A 24,339-nucleotide genomic window follows, 5' to 3' on the forward strand; every position below is an offset into this window, starting at 1 on the left:
TCCATCTAGCTTTCTCTAGTCCAAGACCTAAGATGCTAGGTTAGGCCTCACAAGCTAAGGTTGCTCTCTAATCACAGGTATGACAGAATATGACGAAAATGGACTTCACTGATCCGGTTCCCGACAGTATCATTCTTAACTTGGAACGTCCCCGGTCATCGCTCCCAATCTTACTCCAGAAGTTCTCCAGTTGTTACAAGGTTCAAATTCTGCTCAATGGCCGCACAGATGGACTCGACCGAGGCCATAGCACCTGTGTCAAGTCAAGCGGGTTAGTCTCATCTGCACTCCTTCCGTCATCTGGGCATACGCGTAGCTCTCAATCCTTGCCATGGGATCTGAGTGAAAGGAATAAACAACTAACCATCTGGACCGCAGAGTAAACATTAGAGCTGATTCGGTATCAATAAGAGTGCCTGGATGGGTTGAAAACATACCTCCCGTGTCGCCGCAGGCGAGTGTTCTGTGGGCATTAGGTTAGTAGAACAGCCCTCTTGGAAGAGTTAGGAACGAAATGCCGGCAGAAGACATACTTGCTAATGGGCTGAGAAACAATAACGTAGCGAGTTAATCAGCATTCTTGAACTCCAACGGCGGAGGGGGGGCCGAACTTACCGCAATGACCTTAAACCAACCCACGATTGCTCGAGCTTCTCCAGCAGCGCCGACCGCCTCCTCCTTGACACCCCAGTCGTCGGTGAGCACCTGGATCTGTTTCTCCGTGACAGGGTGCCGCCACATGGCCTGGGGTTGCATCTAGGGTTAGTCAAGGTACCTCAAGATAGCAGCAGACGAGGGAATAGGGTTGCTGTTGTGTTTACCGAGTTCATTGCCGGGGCAACGAGAATAATCTTCTTCTTCATGTCGATGCTGGCATCCGTATCCCAGGCACGGATGATCGAGGTGAGGAGATTATCTGACATGCCGTTGACGACCTGCGTGCCGCAAGAATAGTTGTTAATATCTCCCCCTTTAAGAACGGCCGGCGCGCGTCGGTCCGTCGTCTTGGACGAGTGTGCCTGCTGACCTTTGCTAAGGTGTTTGCACTTAATGCTGGCGGGTAGTTAGTGGCCGTGTGTGTATCTTGGAATTGAGAATCCACAAGCTCATCAGAAGGAGGGACATACGGGCAACCACTAATAGATCCGCCCCTGATTTTGACCAATCTCCTATTAGCAGTTATCTCGTGCGGCACACCTCAAATATCTCGGCTTACATCTACGCAGCCTATGCAAAATTACAAAGGTTCATCTTTATCAGCCACTCGTACTCATGGAGAATGAGGTAATCGTCCAAAAGGGAAAGGACTCCATCACATACTCGATGTGCAAGATACTCGCGCCGCGACGCCATGGCCGCGGACCCCATTCATCACGATCCCGGTAGACGGCGTCGACGTTGGGTAGGTTCAGCAGCGAGGACACTGTGGGCTGCTCGGTGCTCTGTCCGCCGAGGAAGTGGGTGGCAGGTTCGGTCAGGACGATACGGATGGACAGCGTGCTCTCATACTTTGCCAGGGCTGCGACGATGACGGGAACTATTGGGGATTGTGTCGCGATGTGTCTAGGTTAGCCAAACCATAATAAAATCGCTATTTAGACTGAATTTCCAATGGGGAGGTTCAATTAGACTTGCTCTTGATGGTAGCTACTGATCCCGATGCACTGATTGAATCCGGTCAATAGATGAAGGCCTGTGAACTCAAGGGAGGGGGCTAGCGATGAGCGCTCACGCAAGAAGCAGATGCTTTCTACCGTCATTCCGTGCTGCGACTAGGGCCTCGATCGAGTTGGCTTGACCGGATTCAAATTGGTCGTCGTGCTCGTTACCGACCGACTGCAACATGATGGGCCGGCCTTATTGCTAGCTGTTTCAATTCGGTGTGTTTTTGAAGTCCAGTACGGATACCGAGATGTGGTCCCGGGCAAGTTTAAGTGCGAGCGATTTGTGCTGTGTTCCTCTCTGACAAATTCGAACACGCCTCGTCATCGATCGTTATCGACCACAAGTATTCAAGTTCATTTGTATTTTCGCTTCTTGATATTTTTTTGCTCGAGCGTATCGCCTATTGTCCCGTTTTCTGCGCTCGCATTGTTTTGAGAGTGCGCCCATCAGGTTTTCTTTCTCAAAGATGCCTCCCCGCCGGCTCCTTTTCGGTTGTCTGACGAACTGGTGACGTGGGGTCGCTAGCCTCTTGCCCCTTCTGGGCTTCGCTCTCCCTTCATACGTATTGTATTATTCCATCATTACCTACCTAGGTACCAAATCCCGGGATGGCAAAAGTGTTAAAAGTCGCACCTTCCCCCCATCTTTATACAAGAGGACCTAACAGTTGGCCCGAGGAGGAACATGCTCCCTACCGAGGTAAGTACCTACCCTCGTATGCACCATATAAGGCGGCAGAAACATCTTATCAGAAACAAGCCAAGCCGCCTCAATTCTCTGCAACCCTCCCTTGAAAACCTGGCAGGTACTCACCGGAGTAGGAAATTCTCATCCCTCTTTCTGTTCTTTCAGCTTTCCCTCTTGCTCCCTCATCTTGTTCTGCTCCTTGACTCGGGCATGAGCTTGAAACGTGGGTGGCCCGCCGTCTTAAACGCAACAGTGCTTGATTGCAATGATTGGCAAGCAAGCGACAGGCTGCCTGTCGACGATGCAGACACTCAGCCACGCTCTGCTGCAAGCCCCTCCTGTAGATTATGCCAACAATAGATAATATATGGAAGTGCGTCCGCGAGGCTCCCACCTAGAACTCACCTCTGCCCGATAACCTTCGCGGGAAATCGGGCGCCGGACGTGCTTCGAAAACATCACCATGGAGGCGGTTTCCGCGGCAGCGAACATCATTGCCGTCCTCCAGCTCGTGGAAAGGATTACATTACTTTGCTCCCGATATGTCAAGGCCGTCAAAGGTGCAAAAAGCGACATCGAACGCCTGCAGCGCGAGCTTGAAGGTCTTAGGCACGTCCTGAATGGCGTGCACCAACTTGTTCAAGGCCCAAGCGGGGCACGGCTTGAAACATCGCAGCTCTTGATGCCGGCGCTCCAGCGGTGCTTCACGGAACTAGACGGGCTGGGAAACACCTTGGAGCAACCTTTGGCACCCGGGAAACGTGGGCGGTTGCTGATGCGTTTTGGGCTCCGCGACCTTAAGTGGCCGTTCCAGAGCGCCCAGATTGACCGGACCGTTGAATCCCTCACCAAGTTCCGGGATACGTTTTCCGCTGCTCTTAACCTGGACCAGACGTAAGAGAAAAAATATCTCTTTACTTTAAGCAACCTCTTGTCATACAGCACACTGAAACAACGTTTCTTAGACGGCTCCTTTCTAAACATCTCGAGCGTGTGGAGGATGAAGAGTGCCGCGAAATTCTAGAATGGGTGTCCCCGATCCCTTATGGAAAACAGCATGATACGGTGAAAGAGGCCCGGACCCCCGACACATGTGAATGGCTCTTACAGCACAAGAAGTTTGGGGACTGGAACACCTCAAGCTCGTCTGTGATTCTGTGGCTACAAGGTTCCCGTCCGTCACCCCATCGGGTTCCCCGTCCATCTCAGTAACGCTTTTGCTGACTTGTCATAGCTGGTGCCGGGAAAACGTTTCTTACTTCCAAAGTCATTGACCATGTTTTGAGCTCGATTGAGAGGTCGCCGGGCGGGGATGGATTTGCGTTCTTCTACTGCAATCGTAATGAAGAGAACCGCCGGAAGCCGCTTTCAGTGCTTCGAAGTTTTGTGCGCCAGCTGGCTACAGCACCAGGTTACCCAAAGGAGATACAAAGGAAGCTACGGGAGATGTGGAGGGATAGGGCGACGCATGGGTCAGAACTCGGTATCGCCAATTGTCGAGTCCAGTTGCTGGAGTCGGTGAATTTGTTCCCGAGGACCACCCTCATACTCGACGCTTTAGATGAGTGTGAGCCTAGTTCACGTTCTGAGCTTATCAGCACCATCGAGTTTCTGCTTTCAAAATCCAACAATGCGCTCAGGGTATTTATATCAAGTCGCCCGGACCGAGATATCCGACGCCAATTCGCCGATAAGCCTAATATTGAGATTCAAGCAAGGCATAATGAAGGCGACATCACAAAGTTTGTCCAGGGGGAAGTCATGAAACACGGCAACTGGAAGGGCATGTCTCAGACGTTACAAAACGAAATCGTGCACACTCTTCTTCAACGTAGCGAAGGAATGTAAGACGCCGGAGCCCCCTCACCGCTCAGCAAGAAGACGAGAACGAGTTTGCTCACGCTGTATGTTTTCAGGTTCCAGTGGGTGTTTCTGCAGACTCAGCAGCTTCTCGAACTCGAAACGGAACCCGCCATCCGCGACCGGTTGGGGAAGATACCCCCTACCCTTGAAGCAACGTACGATGAGATATACAGTAAAATACAAGCCCGGAATCACCATGATCGAATCTTAGCGGACCGCGCCTTTCAGTGGGTAATGTGTGCTAGCACGCCTTTCACCAGCGTCGAACTTTTATCCGCGATCCGATTGGGTTCCGAAAGCGATGTTTTTAGTCTAGAGCCCGAGATTACCGAGTCCCAGCTGCTTCACCTCTGCAACCACTTGCTTCTCATTGACAGCCTGCGAGGCGTCTGGAGGTTCTCCCACCTGTCAGTAGTGGAATATTTCGAAAAGACCCGATGGAGTCTCCGCCAGGTACATTACCACGCGGCCGTGGTTTCCCTCAAGCTGTTGCTTGAGACGTACGACGACGCGAGATGCGGCGACCCAGAGCCACATGATCAGTATTTGGAGCGGGTCGACCGCGAGAAGGCGGCTGTATTTGAAAAACAAATACGTGCGGCAGAACGCAGAAGGGCTGGTATCCAAACAGCGTTCGAGAGGAAGCCAGATGTCGCCCTGGAAGTTGAGGCGGAAGATGATGCGCCTGACATACTCCATCCGCGCCACCCCTTTCAAAACTATGTACACGGTCACCTCCTGCTACACGCCCAGGCCCAGAGAGAGTGGGAAGAACACGAAGCGGAACTGAAACCAGAATTCGCTAAATTGCTCAAGGCCTTTCTTGGCCCCCCGAACAATAGCAGCTCCCAGTACCGACGGTGGCATCGGCAAATGGCGACAAAGGGACAGAGTGCATGGCTACCTGGTTTTCGCGGTGCTACCATAAAAAACATTTCCCCCGAGGATTTCAATGTGTTGGCGGCGTGTTACGGCTCCGTTAGCACCGCAATACACGATTGGTGGGCAAATGCTCCCGTTTTGGATTCGGTTGAGAACGAAGTGGGCGAGAATCTCCTCCTCATTGCGGCCGAAGGGGGGGACATACCCATGGTTAAAGTTCTTCTCGACCATGGGATCGCAATTAACGGACTCGCTAGCTGCGCGCGGGGCCACGCGCTTGCTGCCACAGCCTCCAAGGGGGACCTTGAGATGGTTAAGTTTCTGGTCAGTCGCGGAGCGGATGTTAAGCTGCAACTCAAGGCTGGCGATTGTGGCAGTGCCCTGACGGCGGCGGCTCTCCAAGGAAACTTGGATGTTATTCAGTTCCTCATCGAGCAGGGGGTGGATATCAACGTGGAGGACCAGCATGGGCAGTACGGTAGTGCCCTTGTGGCAGCCAGCGCCCGGAAGGATACCGAGGCCCTTCAGCTCCTGACCCAGCATTCCCCCAACATTAACTTGCCTCTCCGGTGTGGCTACTACGGGAGCGCCCTTGCGGCCGCATCGAACTTGGGTAGGACTGAAGCTGTCCAGCTTTTACTCCAGGGCGGGGCAGACGCCAACATGCAGGTCCGGGGCCGCTGGTACGGGAGTGCTCTGTGTGCAGCGGCAGCTGGCGGAAAGATTGAAGAGATTGGGATCTTGATTCAACACGGGGCGGATGTCAATATGCAGGTTCGACATGGGAGGCATGGGAGTGCGCTCGCGGCCGCAGCGTCTCAGTCAAATACCGATACTGTCGACTTCTTAATCCAACAGGGCGCGGATGTCAACATGAAGCTGCGGTACGGGCCAAATGGCTGCGCGCTCGCGGCGGCGGTTGTTCGAGGACACCACGGAATTGTCCAGTTTCTAGTCGACCAGGGGGCGGACGTCAACTTGCCAAACCGAGGCACCATTTATGGCAGTCTCCTTGACACTGCGTCGGCGATTATTGGGGGTAGTTCTGTACATAAATTCTTGCTCGACCGTGGAAAAGGTGGTGCCACAGAACCGGAAGTTCGCTTGTGGCCAAGTGTCGCCGGAACCGGGTCCAGGAGCGTCGAGATATCACTTGACCATGGCCTCGGGGAGAAGGAGGATGGGACGTAGCGTCAATCGGGCTGTGCTGATAGGAGCCGGCTTCTCGATATTGAGCCAAGAAGATGTTTCGGAGCAAACCAAATTGAACTTGACCGATGAGGCGTACATAACGGTACCGTATGGGTTGATTGTCTTCCTCGAGGCATATTTAAGGGCGCCGGACTTTGAGATAGGAGTATAATCACAGGTGAAAAACAAGAAAACAGGTAATGAAAAGAAGAACGGAGACGAAACTTGAGTGGTGAGGATCCTCCGGGCTGGAAAGCTTCTACTTCTGTCGCTTTGTTTGTTTTTGGAGACATTTCACTATTTGGGAGCAGGTCTTCAAGCTGAATTGGGGTACAGAGCGCTGCGCAGCTCAGGGTTAGGGTCAAAGCGTAAAACTGAGTGGAAGCGCTTTGATGTCGCCTATTACGTCATAAACTTGGCACCAGACCATCAAACACCAGAATAAAGAAACTAAGGGAGTTTTACATTCCACAAGGGGAAATATCAAGCATTGAAGCAAAGAAATAGTAGTGTTGTGCCTATAAAATGCGATGACCTGGCTAAGCGGCTCTGCGAACAATCAAAGGAGGGAGACTTCTTCCGCAGTCTAGCTACTCACTCTACGAATACTGCAGCGCGTCCGGGAAGTCCCACTCATGACACTCCAAGCCAATGGAACGCGTCCCTTTCAAGCTCGGCATTGTGCGCGTCAGGAGCCACGAGCTCACTCCCACCACTTCCAATGCAAATCTCAAGCGAGCTTATCAAGCCAGGAACGTAAACTATCAATTTGGAACTCGGGCCAACACACAAGTCCCGTCTGTGACATCAATTGCGACTTTCCGTGGGTTTTATTCCCAACTTTCATCAATAAAAAGCGAACTTGCATACATCCAACCCCCAGACGCCCGGCATGACGACACCTACACCCGCGACCGGCACCTCGACGCCGCTCAACCTCGACCCCGACGAAACCGTCAAGAGCCTCAAGGTGTCACTGGCAGATCTTTCCGCAAAAGCGACAGCGTTGTACGCTCACAAAGAATATGAGCAGGCCTCCGAGTTGTATGCCCAGGCGGCCGAGATGCAAGCGGAGATGAACGGCGAAATGAGCCCAGACAACGCCGAGATCCTCTTCCTCTACGGTCGCGCCCTGTTCAAGGTTGGCCAAAGCAAAAGCGATGTTCTTGGCGGGAAAGCACCTGAGGCGAAGAAACCGAAAGCTAAGCCGAAGCCCACGAAGGTGGCTGGTGCTGCAAACGGCGGTGCCTCCACGGCTGAGAGCAGTGGTGCTGTTGCTGAGGCGGAGCGGAAGGTGGATGATGCTGTTGGCGACGTAGTCGCGAAAGGCGCTGCCGAAAAGGAGGAGGAGGAGGCACCCAAGACAGAGCAGAAAATGGCCCTCTTCCAGTTTCAAGGCGACGAGAACTTTGCCGACTCGGATGAAGAGGAGGAGGAGGAGGAGGAGGAAGACGAGGGTGAGGATGATGAAGAGGACGACGATCTCGCCGTGGCGTTTGAAGTGCTTGACCTAGCGCGGCTACTCTTTAACAAGCGGCTTGAGGTTGTCCAAGCGGAGGACGGGGCGCAAGAGGGCAAGGGCAAGGAGGTTGCGGAGGCTGGCAGCGACTCGGCTGCGACCAAACACATTAAGGAGCGTCTCGCTGATACGCATGATCTACTCGCGGAAATATCGCTTGAGAACGAGAGGTATGGCAAAAGATGTCGAAAGTGGTCACTGCGAGCTGAAGAAACCGATTTTCGACATGGCCAACTGACATACTCCTCCGCTCTCAAGGTACCCTAATGCGATCACCGACTCACGCGCTTCGCTTAAGTATAAGGAAGAGCTCTATCCTTTCGAATCCGAGATCATCGCCGAAGCCCACTTCAAGTTGTCCCTCGCGCTTGAGTTCGCCTCCGTCACCAAGTCCTCCGACGATAACGCCGAGTCGAATGCTTCTGGTGCGGATCAGGTCGACCAAACCCTCCGTGACGAAGCTGCCTCCGCCCTGGAGGCCGCCATCAACAGCACCAAGCTCAAGCTACAAAACAAGGAGGTCGAGCTAGCCACCCTCCATAACCCGGACGACAACACGGCCACGCGCCGGCAGATTGCCGATGTGAAGGAGGTTTTGGCCGATATGGAACAGCGGCTTGTCGAGTTGCGCCGCCCGCCAGTTGACCTCAACGCGGCGCTGGGTATCGCTCCTGCGCCTCAGCCGGAAGTGTCAGAAGAGGTGAAGAAGAATGCGACCGATTTGTCTGGTTTGGTGAGGAAGAAGAAGAGGAAGGCGGAGGAGGAAGAGGAGAGGAGGGAGGGAGAAACGGTGAAGAAAGCGAAGGAGGCGAGCGGTGATACAGAGATGAGTTAGGGTTTGACTTGCCTCGGTCGATGAACAGGGGCGCCTAGTGAAGCGCCAGTACTGGCTTTTTCCCCCTCCGCCCTCTTCTCATTTTCTGGTCAGCCGAAAGGGTTGAGTTATTCATGATTTTATGTGACGGGTCTTGCCTATTTAGGCAACAGCTAGTGGCAGGAAAGGTACAGACTTCGGTCAGATGGGCTGCATGACATATTGTATGATAACGAAGAGTACGTAGTTTGTCCGATGCATCCCCTGTACCCTCCGCTCCCCTTTCTTTGCCTTGACCACCAAAACGGCGAACTGGAGATAATCCGGGCGGGTTGTTAGGTAGTGGTCCGATGGGAACCGTTCTCTTTGGTTCCCCCAGCTCAGGGAGTGGTGGAACGCCAATGTAGAGCAAGAGAATGCAACATGCTAAGCTGGTTCACAAAAACTGGTGCTTATTATTCCCAAATCCGGGTATTATGCTTATCCTATCCGGCCTGTCATGCGATGCTCGTTCTCCTAGTCTATTCCATTTCTGTTTCTTTGAAACCAATCGCACAGTATTATGTATATGCTCAATCCAGAACAAATTTTGTATGATATGCGTATTCCCGATGTAAGGCTGTCCAGCCAAACACCCTTACTATTACTTAGCAGGACGCGAATCATCCAAGCACAGTTCACAGCTGGAAATTCGCATTCGGCGTCCTCCCTCCAGCCTCCGCCCCTCGAAGATGAGCTGATGAGCCCTTGAACAGACTCTGCCAAATGTAGGCCTCACTGAGAAGGAGTTCAATATCCTTCTCGGTCCAGTCCCGGGTGGGCAACGATTGGAGGAACATCATGATCTCTTGAAAATCCATTTTGACCAGCTTGTCAGACCACTTTACGAGGAAAGCGGCGCAAACGTAAAGGTGGAATTCGGAGAATCCTTGTTCCTCGGCCTAAGGGGAAACTGTCAGTTCAGAGTTCGTGACGTGGCAAGGAAGTAGAGAAGCTCAAAGCAGAGGCACTCACCATATACGTATCCCACATTCGAATTGTGTTCTTCACACTAATTTCTCGCATAAGCAGGCAATTCATCCAGCGGAAACTGAACTGAATAAACTCGACGTTCTCTTTCTCCAGGTGCTTCGCGAGGCCGGCGTCGATGCGGGCGGTGAGGTCGCGTAGCGCCGACACTTGACGCTGGATGCCCGGCTGGGCGACAATGTAGTGATCTTGGATCCCGTCCAATAGTTTGGTTAGGCACCAGAACGAGTCGGCCTCGACCGCATCCAGCACCGCCCTTGGTAACTGCCCGGGATCCATTCCCCGCTCAATGTTTGGGTCGGTGATATAAGTGCCGAGAAAGACCTGCCAGAATGGCGAAACGAGGTCGTTGATGCCTTGTACGTAGCCACTGGCCGGGTGCCGGACGGCCCAGACGTAGAGGATGCGTTCGAGCGAGCGCTGAGTCGCTTCGTAGCTGTACAGCTCGATATGGGGGTTGGTGCGTGGGACATCGATGCTGATCTGGTGCCAGATGGCCTCATCTAGCCCGCGGCCGCCCCGGGCTGGGGGGTTAGGAGTGCCGTTGGCGTTGGTGTTGGCGCCAGTGCTGCTGCTGCCACCTTTGTCAAACGCCTGGCGGACGCCGTCGAGGTACTCCTTTCGTTTCCTTTCAAGCGTGGCCACCCTCCTTTCGCTACTTGTGGGCAGATAGCTGAGGAGGAGCTGCCAGGTCATGGCACGAACCTCTTCCGGCACACCGGACCAAGCAAGCGCACGGAGCTCAGACAGTGATATTGTTGAGGCTTGGAGGAGGCGTTTAAACTTGTTTATCCTTGTTACGCGCGAGTTGATTGCATCGGTTTCTTTGACGCTGGCATTAGGCGGTGGTGACGGATAGTTGATCAAGTGAAGGGCATTCGCGGGGTCGCGGAGTATTTCCTTGTACTGTGGTCGTAGGATCTTGCCCTCACTCTTTTTTGGCATGGGGTATGTTGATGTCGGCCTCTCGATCGCAATATCAGCACTATCCGAGTTCCTCCGCCGTGGTAACGAGGGACCATCATCCATCTCCTCAAGCCCATTTTCAGTTTGCGCCTTGCTTTGCTCAGCTTTCCGCTTTGTCCTCCTCTTCATATTCGACAGACTCGGGAGACCGAAGTCGTCCCCATCATCCGATTCATACTCGTACATATCATCGCCATCGTCCACGGTCCAATCATCATTGGTGTTGGATAAGAAATTCATGTACGTCTTGAACGGCGGTACGTTCCCTTTGGAGCTCGGCTTTCGTGAGGGGGAGATTATCGAACCGGTTCGTTCGTGCCCGGGGGCAGAAGGCGGGGTTCGTGGTCGAGATCCGGAACTGGACAGATTCCTGAGGCCTGTGTAAGTAAATAGGGGGAAGTAGAGGAAGGTCAGGTAAACGGCGCACAAGGAGTCAAGAGTAAGGGCGTCAGCATGAGAGTATGCGGCCCCGACAACTAAACTGGAGTCGCGTGTCTTCTTCGGGGGCGGGGCGTCTCGAGGAGGGGCCCTCCAGAAGGGCGAGGCAGAGCTGCAGGAATGGGGTTAGTATAGTACCGCCGTGAGATCTGAAGACGTATACGATAGACCGCGTGACCTACTCTGACCTATCTGATACAGCAATAGAAGTCACTCAAATTAGCATGCGCGCTCGGTATGGATGGGAAGGGAAGCGGGCAGTCCATACCGACTTGCACCATCTCCTGCTTGATCCCACCAACTGCTGTCAGTGCCCAGGACCCTGAAACGATGAAACAAAGCGCGGTGGCGGGCTTACCTGGGGAGCCTTCTTGCCGCCGCCGGAAGACGAAAACATTACGAGGTCCTGGAACTACCGCCGAGTAATGGCATGGCCAATTTCCTCTTTCCGGTGTTGTCGAATGTTGGAGTTCTAATAACTTGGGGCTAGCTGGATTCTGGGCGGTTTGCTTTGGCCAGAGCCGCTGTCTCACCCGCTAACTCAATGCCCAGCATTGCTCCCCACTGGCCTGCACGGCAGACGGTGAGGTGGGTGGCTCGGTGGTCCACTGGTTTGGGGTTCCGTGCCCCACTTTCATCGACCTCCACAGCAGATGGCCCGGGCTTGAGTGGCGGGGCCTAAGGACAAACTAGAAGGCCGAGAAACAATGACAGGGTCTGCCCAAAGCGCGCCTCGACTCTCAACTTTCAATGCCCACGCATTCGAGACCCAGACCCAAGTCATCCATTGAGAAATCATCAAACCGTCACGGTATTTATCCATCTTTGATTGAGGAGCGGGCGGCCTCCTTTTCCCTCTTATCTCCATTTCAATCTTTGTATTTTCTCCGTCCCTTTGCCGCGTTACCTCATTCACCTGGCCAAATCCTCGGCATCAACTCTAGCAACCATGACAGAACCCGAGAACTTTGACGATGAACTCTTCGCCGACCTGTATGTCCCTCTTCTCTATGCTCTTGGATGCAGCTAATCACTGACTCTGGGTAGCTACAACGATGACGAGCCGACCAGCAAGGCGGCACGCCCCGTCGAGCCCGACGAATCCTCAGCCGCGCAGCCTGCCGCCGAGCCTAGTAATGACTACGTAGAAGACGCCGTTGGCCAGCACCAGGATCAAAGTGGTGGTGACGAAATCAAATACGATGAAGAAGAAGAGGAGGAAGATGACGATGATGACATTGACTTCAACCTCGGAAATGGGCCTCCTACATTGACGACGCACGACGAACCCGAAGAGCACCAAGACTACGACGATCACCATGACCAGCAGGACGAGCAAGATGAGAAGCAGTCCTACGGCGGCCAATCTGCAGCTCTTGCCCATACAAAAGGGCCGAATACCAAAGAAGACGGGTAAGTGTTTTGTTTTCTTTCTTCTCTTTTCACCCTAGATGGGTATGACACACAGGACAACGATCGCAATGGTACACTATGCGGCTGTCGTAATGGCGGTCACCGGTCCTGCATCCAACGTCAATTTCGTCGGCGTATGCTGTACATGCTGGGTGCCTGGGAGCCAAAGGCAAGGGTAATGAGGATAGGATTGGAGGGCTTTGGAGCGGCGGATGGCATTTGGAGTCGCCTCGAATGGTTTCGGGTGACTATGGTTCTGGGTCGTGTTCGAAAACCGTGTTGTGGAACGGACGGCCGGGGAGAGAGCCTCGCTCGCAGGTATACTACCGAGCAATATCTGGGAGGGGAGAAAGAGGGGGATATTGCAATGCCTAAACACACCTTCGCTCGATAAGACCGCGCCAACACGATGACTTGGCAGTTGCGCATCTGTCTTCATAGCCCATCGCAGATAATCTTAGACAACCGGGGGACGGCAGGGCCAAGCGTATGCAGAGTGACCTGCCAAACCCCGGGGATCGAGTTCAAGATTTGGCGGCGATTAGCGCAGCAACCAGGAGACAGCTAGCTTGACGATAGGCAAGAGCACCAGACAGGAACAAGAAAGACCAGTTCGGCGAGAGAGAAGTCATCCGCTGCATCTTTTCTGTGGGCGCGTGGGACCTGCCTGTAGCGTGTTCCGCGTGCGGCACTGCAACACCATCACACCTCACTTACAACGCCCTACCTCGCCTCACTTTATCTTGCCTCGGATCAAACCGCCCACCCATCGCCAAAAATGCCCGACCAAACACACTCTTGGGGTTTGGCCAAGAACGAAGCAACTCTGGCAGCGCCATGGCCCGACTTTATCCCTCTCAGCTCTAGCGACACCCAGATCTCATCCGACGACTCAACAGTTTCGTCCTCGCTCGCAAGCACGCCCATATCTCCCGGCATTCAAATTGAAAGTCAACCAAATGATCCAGCCGAGATTTCTGCCGTCCGCCGCCGCCGAAGGAAGTACGGGCAAAACGGAAGGTCGGGCAATGCGCGAGGGTGCAATTCATGAACCTGGCGAATGCTGGTTATGCATAGTATTTTTATGATGCGCGATCTGTTATCGGCAACGTAAACTGGTTGCTCGGCCGAGGGCTTCACCGTTCTATTGGTGTTGGATGCGGGATTGTCCATCCAGTCTCTCTCTAACTTGTTCTACCCAATCGACATGCCTTTCCTCGATTTAACATCTTTCAGGCTTTATCGTCCGCAGTTTGCTAGTAGTGGGACGCCAGTACTGACTAGTTGTGGTAAACAGGAAAATGTTTATTGGTGGCCTTAACTGGGAGACGACGGACCGTAAGCTAAATCTCCACGACTTGTCTCTACCGGGTTGGGGAAATCTGATGCTAATTTGGTGCCCTAAGAATCATTGAGGGACTACTTTTCACAGTTTGGCGAGGTTCTGGAATGCACCGTTATGCGCGATGGGGCCACTGGTCGTTCTCGTGGCTTCGGTTTCCTCACCTTCAAGGACCCGAAGACGGTGAACATTGTTATGGTCAAGGAACACTACCTCGACGGGAAGATTGTCAGTCACTTTGCTTTTTTTTTCTTCCCTTCTTTCTTTCTTGGTATTTCGTGTTCCCGCCACTAACCTGGTTGCTCCAGATTGATCCTAAGCGGGCTATCCCACGCGATGAACAAGAAAAGACGTCCAAGATCTTTGTTGGTGGCGTCAGCCAAGAGACGACGGACCACGAGTTCCGCGAGTACTTTGCCCAATTCGGGCGCGTTGTCGATGCCACTCTTATGATGGATAAAGACACCGGCCGCCCCCGTGGCTTTGGTTTTGTCACCTTTGAGAGCGAGGCCGGCGTCGATGCTTGTCTCGCTACCAGCCTTGAGATCCACGGCAAGCCGATCGAAGTCAAGAAGGCCCAGCCCCGCGGTAACCTGCGCGACGAAGAAGATGCCGCGCGCCGTGGTGGTGCCGGTGCGGGCGGCAAGTTCGGTCGAAAGGGCCAGGGCATGGGTGGTCCTAACGGCGGCATGGACGACGGCGGACAAGGTGCGGCCGGTGCGGGTATGATGGGCGGCATGGGCGCGGGGGGCGCCGGAATGTCAGGCCAAGTCATGGCGCAGTACTTTCAGCGCATGCAGCAGACCATGGCCATGTTCCAGCAGCAGATGATGATGAACCGCAACATGAACCCAGCCATGGCCCAGATGATGTATATGCAGCAGATGCAGCAGATGCAGAACATGATGGCGCAGCAGGGCCGCGGCGGAGGTGGCGCCGGGGGTATGCCGCCTGGTATGAACCCAGCTATGATGCAGCAGATGCAACAGATGATGAACCAGCAAGCCGGTGGCATGGGTCCCGGCGGTCCTGGTGGTCCTCAAGGCATGGATCCTAGTATGGGCCCGGGCGGGGTTGATCCGGGTTCCAGTGTTTCTCCGGTCGGTAACTCGGGTGGCCAGAACCAGCCCAGTTACAACAACGGGAACAACACCAACAACACCGCCTTTGACCCACAGCAGCAGCAACAACAGCAGCTACAACAACAACAGTCACAACAGCAGTTCGACCAGCAGCAGCCGCCGCAGCAGGGCGGGCAAGGCAGGGGCGGTGGACGTCGTGGAGGCCGTGGCGGAAGTGGGGACATGCATCATCACCATCACCAGCAGCAGCAGGCGTACAACCAAGGCGGTTACAACATGGGCGGCAGCGGTGGTCTCGGCGGCCCAACTAGTTGGGAGGGTATGTACGACGACGTTCCGCAGCCGATCATGGCCCAGGGCGGAGGTAACTTTGGAGGAGGAGCGGCTGGTGGACGAGGCGGATTCCACAAGGGCAGCCGTGGGGGCGGTGGTGGCGGTGGTGCTGGAGCTGGAGCTGGTGGTGGAAACCCGATGGACCCGATGAATGCTCCGCCTGCGAATGCGCCGACGGGGCCGAAGAATGCGGGTCGGCCGGGTGCTAACTACCGTGGGGGTGGTCGGGGCGGGAACAGAGGCTTCCATCCCTATGCTAGGACCTAAGGTGGGCAAAGCGAAAGGTTTTGGTAAAGTGAAAGGGGAAAGAAAGCGAACACACAAGTTATGGTGTCTGGATTTCGGCAGGGGATGGACCTTGGAATGGGCTGTCTAGCCGTGTAATTGTGCAAGCACTGAGGGAGATTGGAGGTTCGCCCCGTCACTTTGCCTTCTTTCTGCTACTTGCACTTTTTTCTTCTTTCTCTCTCGCGCTTGTCGTTTGGTAGTTGTGTTCTTGGGTCGAGCTGGGTTTAATATCATCACCTCTTTGGTCAATGTCGTGCGTGGGTTGTGGTTCGTAGTATGACTAAGCCTAGGCCGTAAGGTGTGCTTACCGTACAGGAAGGGGGTCAAAGAAGAACCTTTATTGGGTGGGACACAACCTCGGACTCGGTACACTCGGAAAAAGGGGACGGGCGGAAAACACAGCGAGGGGTTTTTCTTTCTTCCGTTATCTACCTAGGTAGCTTGTAGTATTGTCCACTATTTCGACCACCGCTCAGTCTTTCAACGTCAACCACAAATGGTGAAAATTTCTGATTATGACCGGCACTTTAAGCATACAACTTAGTAAACCCCTCAGCCGGCGGCTGTAGCCAGTTTCTCTCATCATACTTGTACTCCTCCCCCCCCTCGATAATATGAAATGTGTAAATAACCCTCCCCTTCTGACTCAAGTTCCGCTCACTCTTGTGCAACAAATTCCCATGAATCAACACCAACGACCCAGCCTTGACCTCCCCCGGGACATACGCCTCCTCAACCCCAGTTTTCGTCCCTTTACTCCCGTACCCCTCCCCAACCGGAAACACAGCCCCCTCATTCCCAACCATCACCGTCCCAACCGCTTTCCCCCCTTCATCAACCCGCCTCACCAACCGTCTCTCAACCGGCGCCCAGAGATGCGACCCAGGCAGGAAACTCAAGCACCCGTTCTCTAGCGTGGCGTCCTCTAGCGCATACCAGAAGCCGACGGCGGTGGGCGGGTCGGTGTACAGGAAGGTTGAGTCTTGGTGGGGTGGGACGGCGGCGCCGATTTCGGGCTGTTTGCAGATGATCATGCTTTGGAGGACGCGGGGGTCGGTGAAGTTGAGGGAGTGGGCTATGGAGGCGGGTGTTGGGTTTTGTAGTTGTTGTTGGTCTTGGGCAGGGGGCGAGTGGAGGAGCGAAGCAAAGGGGGGTGAGAGCACATGCAGATAGTGCCCGATCTTGTTGACGGCACGGTGCTTGGGCTTGGTCAATTTCCCGGATTCGTCGAAGGCGTCGTCCTCGAGGAAGAAGCGGATCTTGTCGCCTGAGGTGAGGAAGTAGTCATCGCCGACATGGTCTGTGCCGTCGTCGCCGCCAGTGCGGAAGCAGGTGAGGGGGTGGTTGGTTAGGTCCAGTTCGTCGAGGAGCCGGTGGGTTTCGGTGAGGAGGGAGGAGACAGTGGTGGGAGAGAGAGCATCCGGAATGATGAGGTAGCCGTCGCGGTGGAAGGCTTCAAGTTGGGCGGGGGTCAGGCCGTTGGACATTTTGGGGGTGTTTTCTTGGGTTTACTTCGGTTTAGAGTGGTATGGCGTGAAACGCAGGATGCGGTGGATCGGCGCTGTTTTTATTGAGAAGGAGTTTGGTTTCTAAATACCTATCCGAAGGTTTCAAGGCTGCTGAAGATTGGGATGCTATGTATAAGTCACGTTGATAGTGCGGGTTGACCCCGCTGTGGCCCCTTATCGGAAAGCCCCCGGGCACCCACTTCCAAGACGGGCAGCTCGTGTTCCAAAGAACATAACACCCAATGCAGTTCCGCGACGTCGATTTTGTCCTTAATCAAACTAGGTCGTCTGTGGACGGCCCAAGTTTGTATCAATCGGCATGCCAAGACTTTTAACCTTCTCGTTGCACAACATATCACATTTCAACAAACCACTTGCCGTTGTACGTCACAGTCTGAAGAGTAGGCCAATCAAGATATTCGGAAGCAGTGAAATTCAATTTACAACATATCCGCGTACGGAAGCACACCCTCGGCCCGCTCACGTCCCAAGTCCTCTGAGAGCAGCTTGTCCCGTCTCCAAACTGAGACACAGTGGACAACAGGAGAGGAAGGGACTTGGGACTCGGTAACGCCAGGTATGTCGGTAACGTAACGAGTTTAACTAAAAGATGGTTTGGTATCAGGCATTCGACAATCCAGAATCCCATGACGCCAGTAGGGGGGAATACAAAAAGTGAAGAGAAACCAAAAAATCGTCAAAAGCAGAAACAAGGGGTGGGGTAGATAAAGGGGGATACGGCGCGAGGGCAATAGGAAACCGGAACAAGAAAAGGAAAAAAAGGAAAAGGAAAAAACCACTTCAACGCCTTCAAACGCCCCCCTGAGTCCACACCGACGGCAGCAGGGTGTAAGAGCCTGCTCGCAGCCGCTACGCAACCGACCCCATCCCAGACCAACCGAGGTACCTAACCCAACCCAACCAAGCCAGCCAGCCAACCGCCCCAATCCATGAAACATTCCAAGCGGACCGGGTCGAACCGAGCCGACCCGCGTTCAAAGAACCTTTCCCATTCCATCCAGCTTTTGGCCTCATCCCCAGGTCAATCAATGCACACTGGGTGGGTATCATTACTTCCGCAGCACGGCATCATACACGGCCGTGAGCCCGGAAACAGCAGTGCCCGCCAACACACCGCGCCAGCCAGAGTACAGCGCGCCATTGATCCGGCTAACCGACGTCGGATCAATAAGCCCACCGAACGTAACACCCTGCGCGTACACGACATACGTCACAACAGCCTTGGCAACGCTGAACACGACTGGGTCGACGGCATACTCGACCTGCTCCGCGGCCGCAGTCGCCGCGGTGGACCGGCGAGTACGCACCCCTGGGGCCTTGTGGCTGGTAGTCGCCGCCGCGCCGCTGAGGTTGAAGAAGTACCCGGCCAGGCTGGGCAGGAAGACGGAGGTCAGCGCCCAGGTGAGGGCCGGGGCCCAGAAGCTGGCGGTGACGAGGGCGAACATGTCGGGCAGGTGGACCGGGTAATCCGGCGTGCCGAGGGCGGGCACGGCGGGCACGGTGAAGGCGTAGCGGTCGGGGAGGACCTCCGGGCGCAGGTAGTACAGCTCGAAGAGGGCGATCGCGGACACCACGGAGTGGACGGTGGAGAGCCACTCGCGTGTGAGCTGCGTGCCCTCGCCTAGGCGCGAGCGCTCCAGCAGCGAGGTGGCCTGCGCCCGGAGCGCTACCGTGCCGCGGTCCACTGCGCGGGCGACGTCGGCGGGGGTAGCCGGGAGTTGCAGACGCGCGGTCGCGGCGAGAACGCGCCCGGGGGTGCGCGTCAGCGCGGTGGAGGTGGATTGCGCGGCATCGGCGGCGGCTTGGGTCGCCGTGGTGAGCGCGGTTTGTTCGTTGTCGTCAGCGACCTCCTTCTCTTCCTCCTCTTCCTCGTCTTCTTCTTCCTCGTCCTCTCTATTGATGGCGCATAACGGTCAGTTGACTTGTCCAGCTGGGTTACCGAAAGGGGGGTGGATTCGCGATCGTCTGGTCGCTTTGTTTTGTTTACCCGGAGGGAGATCGTCCGAGAGAGAGAGAGAGAGAGAGAGAGAGAGAGAACGCGACAGATGGACCTTGCGACGAAGGCGCATGTTCCGAATTGGTTGTAAACAGAACAGTATGGGTTTTTACTCACTCTGCAGCAGGCGTGATTTCCTCTACCTGCTTGGGCGCGCGACGGCGCGACGTCGGCTTCAGGTCCGGAATCTCCTTCTTGATGGGCGAGCCGCCGGCGCGGGCGCGACTCTTGAAGTAGTCCAGGAACTTGGGGTCCGACTGGAAGCGCGTCGTGTTGTCGGACAGGTACTCATCGATAGCGAGCTCGAGGTCGGTCTTGCGGAAGTTCTCGTAGCTGTGTTCGGGAGAGAAAGACGCGTTAATTCATGTTTCTCGCAAGATAGCGATGATATCTTGTCGCGTTGGATGCCACGACGCGTTCTGTTCGCATTGCGATGGGAGACGCCTCGGCGGTGTTGGTGTGCGACGATGCGCCGACGCAATGACGACGACACCGAGGTGAGCGGGACAAGATAAGATCCCATTCAATGCCATGTCGCGGGATGCGATGCGGATGCGAGTGTTTCCACAACACCAATGCCATGATCACCACCAAGAAAACATTCCCCAGCTATGCACCCCACCACCCCTCCTTGGTGGGCGTGCAAGGGTGCGAAGAGGAATGCGCCGGGACATGGGCGCAAAGGAAACGAAAACACCAAAAACAACGGGAGAAACCCAGAGATGGAGGGGCAAACAAGACATACTCTTTCAACCCCAGGGACTGCGCAATGTCCACCAGATCCCCCTTGCGCTGTCGCGCGAGCCAACCGTTTCCGCTCATGTTTCGAGGTGGCGAGAGCCCAAAATGGCTTTACTTCAAACAAAGAGGAAAGGAGAAAAATTGGAATCAATAAACGAGACCGGTATCAATACGGTCGCGTAAAGATGGCGACTAAATTCCTTGCTGTAAACAGGTGATGTGGCGATGGTGCACACGACCAAATATCGTGAAATGATTTCTGCGGTGGTGTTTGTTTTGTGTTTTGGAGGAGCTCCGGGAAGCAAAGCGAAGCTCTGAAAGCTGCGGTTTGCTTGGGTTCTAGGGTCGGGGGGTTGTGCGTAGTGGAGGAAGGAGGTGTGAGAGAGGGGGGAGGGGGGTGACCTGTGCGTTGTTTATGTTTCTTTGCCCAACAACGTCGGGTGTGTTTGGGTGTCTGGCGGAATTGGGAGCTCTCTGCTTGAGTTGGGTGATGGATTGCCCTGGAGTGTCCCGTTTAGGCCAACGCTACCCCGAAAATGGGGGGGCTGGGGAGCTCATCAGCACCCCGAAGGAGTTTAGTGAAGGCAAGTTCTGGGGGAAGCGCTCCACTGGCCAATCATGTGTCTCGTTCCGTTTTCCGAGTTGGCTTTGTTGTTGTTGCCCTGAATGCCCCTTCGACGAAAGCTCAACTGTGTTGCTCAGCGCGTAACTCGGTACGTCCATTACGAGGTAGTAGTATCCGTAGAGAAGAAGTTCAGGCCGTCACAATCGCAACCTTTGGGCCATCGAGGGAAATGATTCATGTCCAGAGCTCAGATGTCTGTCATTATTGTTTTGTGTCGTCGTGTCATGGCAGAAACCAGCCGAAAGCCCCTCTAACTCGCAATCAGCCTACACAGTAGGTACGAAGTACCAAACCTCACTCTCTGTTTTGTATGCATCCATTCCAACCTTGAAATTCGTTATTCGCTCCCTCGTTTTCGCAATGAATTGTACAAAATATATACCCACCTCCCCCTTAAGACAGCTTCTCATCGCCCACAAACCTCTCCTTCCCCCTCTCCACAAACCTCACAGGCACATGTTTCCCCCCATGTAACTTGAGCGTCAATAACGAGTTCGCCTGCCGAATCGTCTCCCTACTCTTCTCCTGCGCCTTCGCATACACCTCTCTCCGCGCCTCAGGCCCCATTGCCTCCACCTCCGCATCCGACGCCCACTCGTCCACAGCCAGCTCGACGCTGTACTTTTGGAAAATCACCGCTAGCACCGCGCCCATCTCCACCATGGCAATCCGCCGCCCCAGACATGACCGCGGACCGTCGCTAAAGGGCAGGTAGCTCCCGCGAACCGGCCGGTACAACGACGCCGCCACGTCGCTGCCTTGGAATCCACCGTAGTCGTCCTTGTCGTCGATGTCCTTGTCGCCGCCGCTACTGCTGCCGCTGCTCCCGTTGCTGCTACTGCTCGTGCGGTACCATCGCTCAGGCAAGAAATCGTCCAAGTCGTTAGCCTTCCCCGTGCGCTCGCTCGGGCGGACCGGCCACCACCGCGGGTTGCGCTGCACACACACCGCGAACAGCGTGATGTCCACGAGGGACGGGAGCACATAGGTCTTGCCGTCGATGCTGAGGGTCTGCTCCGTGTTGGGGGGCACCACCTTGGGGATGCCGATGACCGGGGGCATCATGCGCAGGGTCTCGTTGACGGTGGCGCCGACGTGGGATGCCAGCAGTGGGCTGACGCTCTTCTCGTAGTCCCAGGTTGAGGGGTCGGTGGTGCCGAAGAGGGAATCGACGTCCTGTTGGAGACGGCGTTGGGTGGCTGGGTTGGTGGCGAGCTCGACGAGGGAGAAGTGGAGGGTGTTGGCTGTTGTTTCGTGGCCGGCGACGATCATGATGAAGGCGTTGCCGACGATGTCGCTGTCGGAGAGCGAGAACGCGGCCGCGGACCCGGGCTTGGCTTTGGCGCCGCCGGCCTTTTGGGGGCTGTATTGCGATTGCACGAGCTGGCCCATAATGTCCATCCCTTCACGGGGCGAACCGCCGCGTCGGGTTTCCTCCACTTTGTCCTGGAGGAACTCGTTCATGTACCCGAGGTAGTTGCTCTTACCCTTGTACGCCTCCTGGAGCGCTTTAAAGGGAAGAATTCCTGGACGGCGCATTAGCGTTACCTTCAAAAAGGGAAAGGGGGGGATGAAGAAATCAGAACAATGATTATCGAGGAAGTCGGTGTCACATACGTAGCAACGTGTCGTTCCACAACATGATGGTAATAAGTCTCTCCAAAGTAAGTGCCACCGAGTCGGCAAAGGTCAGACTGTGGCCTGGCGGGGGCTCCAAGCTGCCGTACTTGGCGAGCGTGGGATCAATATCCTTGGGCAACGTCTGGCCAGGCCAGAGCAACCGCAGCCCGAACCCGACGTAACCGATAATGTTGAGCGCCCAGGTCATCGTATCGTGTTCCAGTGACTTGATCGTGGGCGTCATGCCGGTCTTCTTGCCCTCAGGCCCCAACCACATGTCGAGCATACCCCTAGTCTGGTTGATGGCCTCGGAAAAGGTGTGCGCCGCGTTCTTCTCGTTAAAACTAGCACTAGTGATCTTGCGGTGCAGGCGCCACAGGGTGCCTTCCGTCGTGAGCACGTTCTGCCCAAACATGTTGAGGAGACCATATTGGGCAATGTTCTTCGGGAAAGCCTCACGACGCTGCGTCACTTGGTGGATGACCTCGGCGCTCTGGCTGTACAATGCGAGTGCGCCGGGTGAGGCGATCAGGAAAGTTTCAGTCCCCATGCGATCCCAGTGGGTTTGGCCGGTGCTGTAAGCCCATTCGGGTATCATGACACTTTAAGGGTGACAGTAAGTTAACTAGGTGTTCCTAATGGTTTGGGGTGAGGGGTGAGGAGGCATTCTTACAATAACCAGTTCTCCCATAATGGCTTCGGTAATAGCTTGATTAAGGGAACCAGAAAGGTGAACGTGAGTTGCCACAATATATTGATAGGTGAGATAGCTAACAGAAGGACCCGGTTAGATAAGTGTATATATGTGGAAATGTGGGCAAGAAACTAGCGAGGCTCTAAAGAACGTACGGACGACGAGATATGGGAGCCCCGTCTTCTTTGCTTTGGCGGCGTTGATCCATAGTCCTGAGACATATTTGTAAAGACCGAGTGCCAGGGTGGCGCCAAAGGCAATAACTATGGTTGAGGTCATGGCGAAGGCCGTGGAGGCACTTGGCGCCCCAGCTTTGGAAGAGTGCTTCTGTCTTCCTAATAGACCTCGACGAAAATCCGCCTTCCGCCCGTGTTCGTGCCCGGTGTTCGTGTCCGGTATTCGCTAGTTCGATGGGGAGTTCGAAACAAGTCCAAAACGCCAAAGAGGAGAAACAACCACAAAGAGGAAAACGCCGGGAAGGGCGGCGTGGCTGTCTTTTCTGTGATGATGTCTCTTCGCCAGTGGGGCGAGATAACTTAATCAACGTGGGCTTGCTGGTAGGTCAACTTACGGCATCCCAGTCTCCCGGTCGAGCAAGAATTTGGAACCCCCAGCAAGATCCAGAACTTAAAATCCGGCCCTCCCGGCCCCCAAGCACACACCCCTGGGAATGGGGACGGGACGGGCGATGAAACGAGCAACGATGCGTTCGACATTGCACAAAAGTTCCACGCCATGTTTCCACACACACCCGAGAAACGGGCCCTGGAACCAAGAGCTTGGCCCACTGGAACTTGTTGCGCCCACCACCCGAAGGCGCGATTGGCTGTGGCCAAAAGAACTCAGAGAACCAAAGAACATGGTGGTGTTCGGGGACCGTTTATCCGAAGACTAGTGTTGTGTAGTGCATGCGAACATCTGCGCTCCACCTGCCGTAAGTCGAAGAGAGATTGGCTCGCTTTCGCTTGCATTGGACTTTTGTGACGCATGTCAAGTCCGACGGGGGAAAGGGCCCGGTGACCCTCCTCCGTTGGAGCACCAGCAACCTACTAGAGCACTTCAAAAACGTACACTCCGCGGGGCTTTTCGAGCGCGAAAGGTAAAAAAAGATATATTAAAAAAAAATCTAATCGATCCGTAAGAGTTGATGAGAGGTTGTGACGCACTCGAGATCAACAGGTGTCACGATAAGGTGCTCGAAACACCTTGATGTCATTGGCTTGCCCGAAACAGCGAGGAAAAACAAGACTGTTGAATCAAATTGCTCGCATGCTGTCGGCATTCTCGCACTCAAAGTTCCATCCTCTAAACTCCTCCGGGCGCAGCTGGAAGTGCCAAGTCGCCCATGTCTGGACTTTTTGTTGATCGGCCTGGGGAAAGTTCCTCCTGTGCCTTTCCGCTTTCGGGTAGACCATATGGAATTCTCCGAGTTTTTGAGCTTCATGCGGGAACTTTTCAACCTCGACCTGGTCTCTTCCCAACCCGCCGGATCTCTGACGAGCCGGATTTCTCTTGTTTTGAGGCCTTTTCTCCCCATCGATTGACCCGGTAGGTCGTTACCTGTCAATTACTACGTGTTATGACCAGATTGTCCTTATCTCCGTCGATACAGTAAGTATTCT

At 54.7% G+C, this 24,339-nt stretch overlaps 7 protein-coding genes across 7 annotated transcripts; 3 read left to right on the forward strand and 4 right to left on the reverse strand.

Annotated features, from left to right (window-relative positions):
• Window positions 1-170: 170 nt before the first annotated feature.
• Window positions 171-1,845, reverse strand: C8A04DRAFT_33578 (flavoprotein; the record flags this gene model as incomplete). The annotated part of the gene is made up of 9 exons (XM_062782510.1): window positions 171-253; window positions 438-463; window positions 593-744; window positions 822-935; window positions 1,028-1,053; window positions 1,128-1,151; window positions 1,337-1,537; window positions 1,636-1,664; window positions 1,733-1,845. 9 exons carry the CDS (start codon window positions 1,843-1,845, stop codon window positions 171-173), a joined length of 768 nt encoding a protein of 255 aa, XP_062641417.1.
• A 970-nt stretch (window positions 1,846-2,815) lies between these two features.
• C8A04DRAFT_33579 (uncharacterized protein) lies at window positions 2,816-6,152 on the forward strand (the record flags this gene model as incomplete). Its single annotated transcript, XM_062782511.1, has 6 exons — window positions 2,816-3,246; window positions 3,318-3,526; window positions 3,587-4,196; window positions 4,269-4,757; window positions 4,857-6,069; window positions 6,141-6,152. 6 exons carry the CDS (start codon window positions 2,816-2,818, stop codon window positions 6,150-6,152), a joined length of 2,964 nt encoding a protein of 987 aa, XP_062641418.1.
• A 1,028-nt stretch (window positions 6,153-7,180) lies between these two features.
• On the forward strand, window positions 7,181-8,642 carry C8A04DRAFT_23840 (NASP-related protein sim3; the record flags this gene model as incomplete). Its single annotated transcript, XM_062778838.1, has 2 exons — window positions 7,181-7,977; window positions 8,066-8,642. 2 exons carry the CDS (start codon window positions 7,181-7,183, stop codon window positions 8,640-8,642), a joined length of 1,374 nt encoding a protein of 457 aa, XP_062641419.1.
• A 656-nt stretch (window positions 8,643-9,298) lies between these two features.
• Window positions 9,299-11,451, reverse strand: C8A04DRAFT_23841 (GTPase-activating protein gyp1; the record flags this gene model as incomplete). The annotated part of the gene is made up of 5 exons (XM_062778839.1): window positions 9,299-9,562; window positions 9,636-11,166; window positions 11,237-11,246; window positions 11,323-11,338; window positions 11,413-11,451. 5 exons carry the CDS (start codon window positions 11,449-11,451, stop codon window positions 9,299-9,301), a joined length of 1,860 nt encoding a protein of 619 aa, XP_062641420.1.
• A 552-nt stretch (window positions 11,452-12,003) lies between these two features.
• C8A04DRAFT_23842 (uncharacterized protein) lies at window positions 12,004-15,491 on the forward strand (the record flags this gene model as incomplete). Its single annotated transcript, XM_062778840.1, has 5 exons — window positions 12,004-12,047; window positions 12,102-12,467; window positions 13,765-13,805; window positions 13,874-14,037; window positions 14,118-15,491. 5 exons carry the CDS (start codon window positions 12,004-12,006, stop codon window positions 15,489-15,491), a joined length of 1,989 nt encoding a protein of 662 aa, XP_062641421.1.
• A 548-nt stretch (window positions 15,492-16,039) lies between these two features.
• C8A04DRAFT_23843 (uncharacterized protein) lies at window positions 16,040-16,999 on the reverse strand (the record flags this gene model as incomplete). The annotated part of the gene is made up of 1 exon (XM_062778841.1): window positions 16,040-16,999. One exon carries the CDS (start codon window positions 16,997-16,999, stop codon window positions 16,040-16,042), a length of 960 nt encoding a protein of 319 aa, XP_062641422.1.
• Window positions 17,000-18,090: 1,091 nt separating this feature from the next.
• On the reverse strand, window positions 18,091-23,454 carry C8A04DRAFT_33581 (cytochrome P450; the record flags this gene model as incomplete). Its single annotated transcript, XM_062782512.1, has 7 exons — window positions 18,091-18,934; window positions 19,155-19,370; window positions 20,849-21,929; window positions 22,021-22,625; window positions 22,697-22,793; window positions 22,873-22,980; window positions 23,439-23,454. The coding sequence occupies 7 exons, from the start codon at window positions 23,452-23,454 to the stop codon at window positions 18,091-18,093; spliced, it is 2,967 nt and encodes a 988-aa protein (XP_062641423.1).
• Window positions 23,455-24,339: the final 885 nt, after the last annotated feature.

Source organism: Dichotomopilus funicola (assembly GCF_033296635.1).
Source record: "Dichotomopilus funicola strain CBS 141.50 unplaced genomic scaffold C8A04scaffold_1, whole genome shotgun sequence".
NCBI classification, from domain to species: Eukaryota; Fungi; Ascomycota; class Sordariomycetes; order Sordariales; family Chaetomiaceae; genus Dichotomopilus; species Dichotomopilus funicola.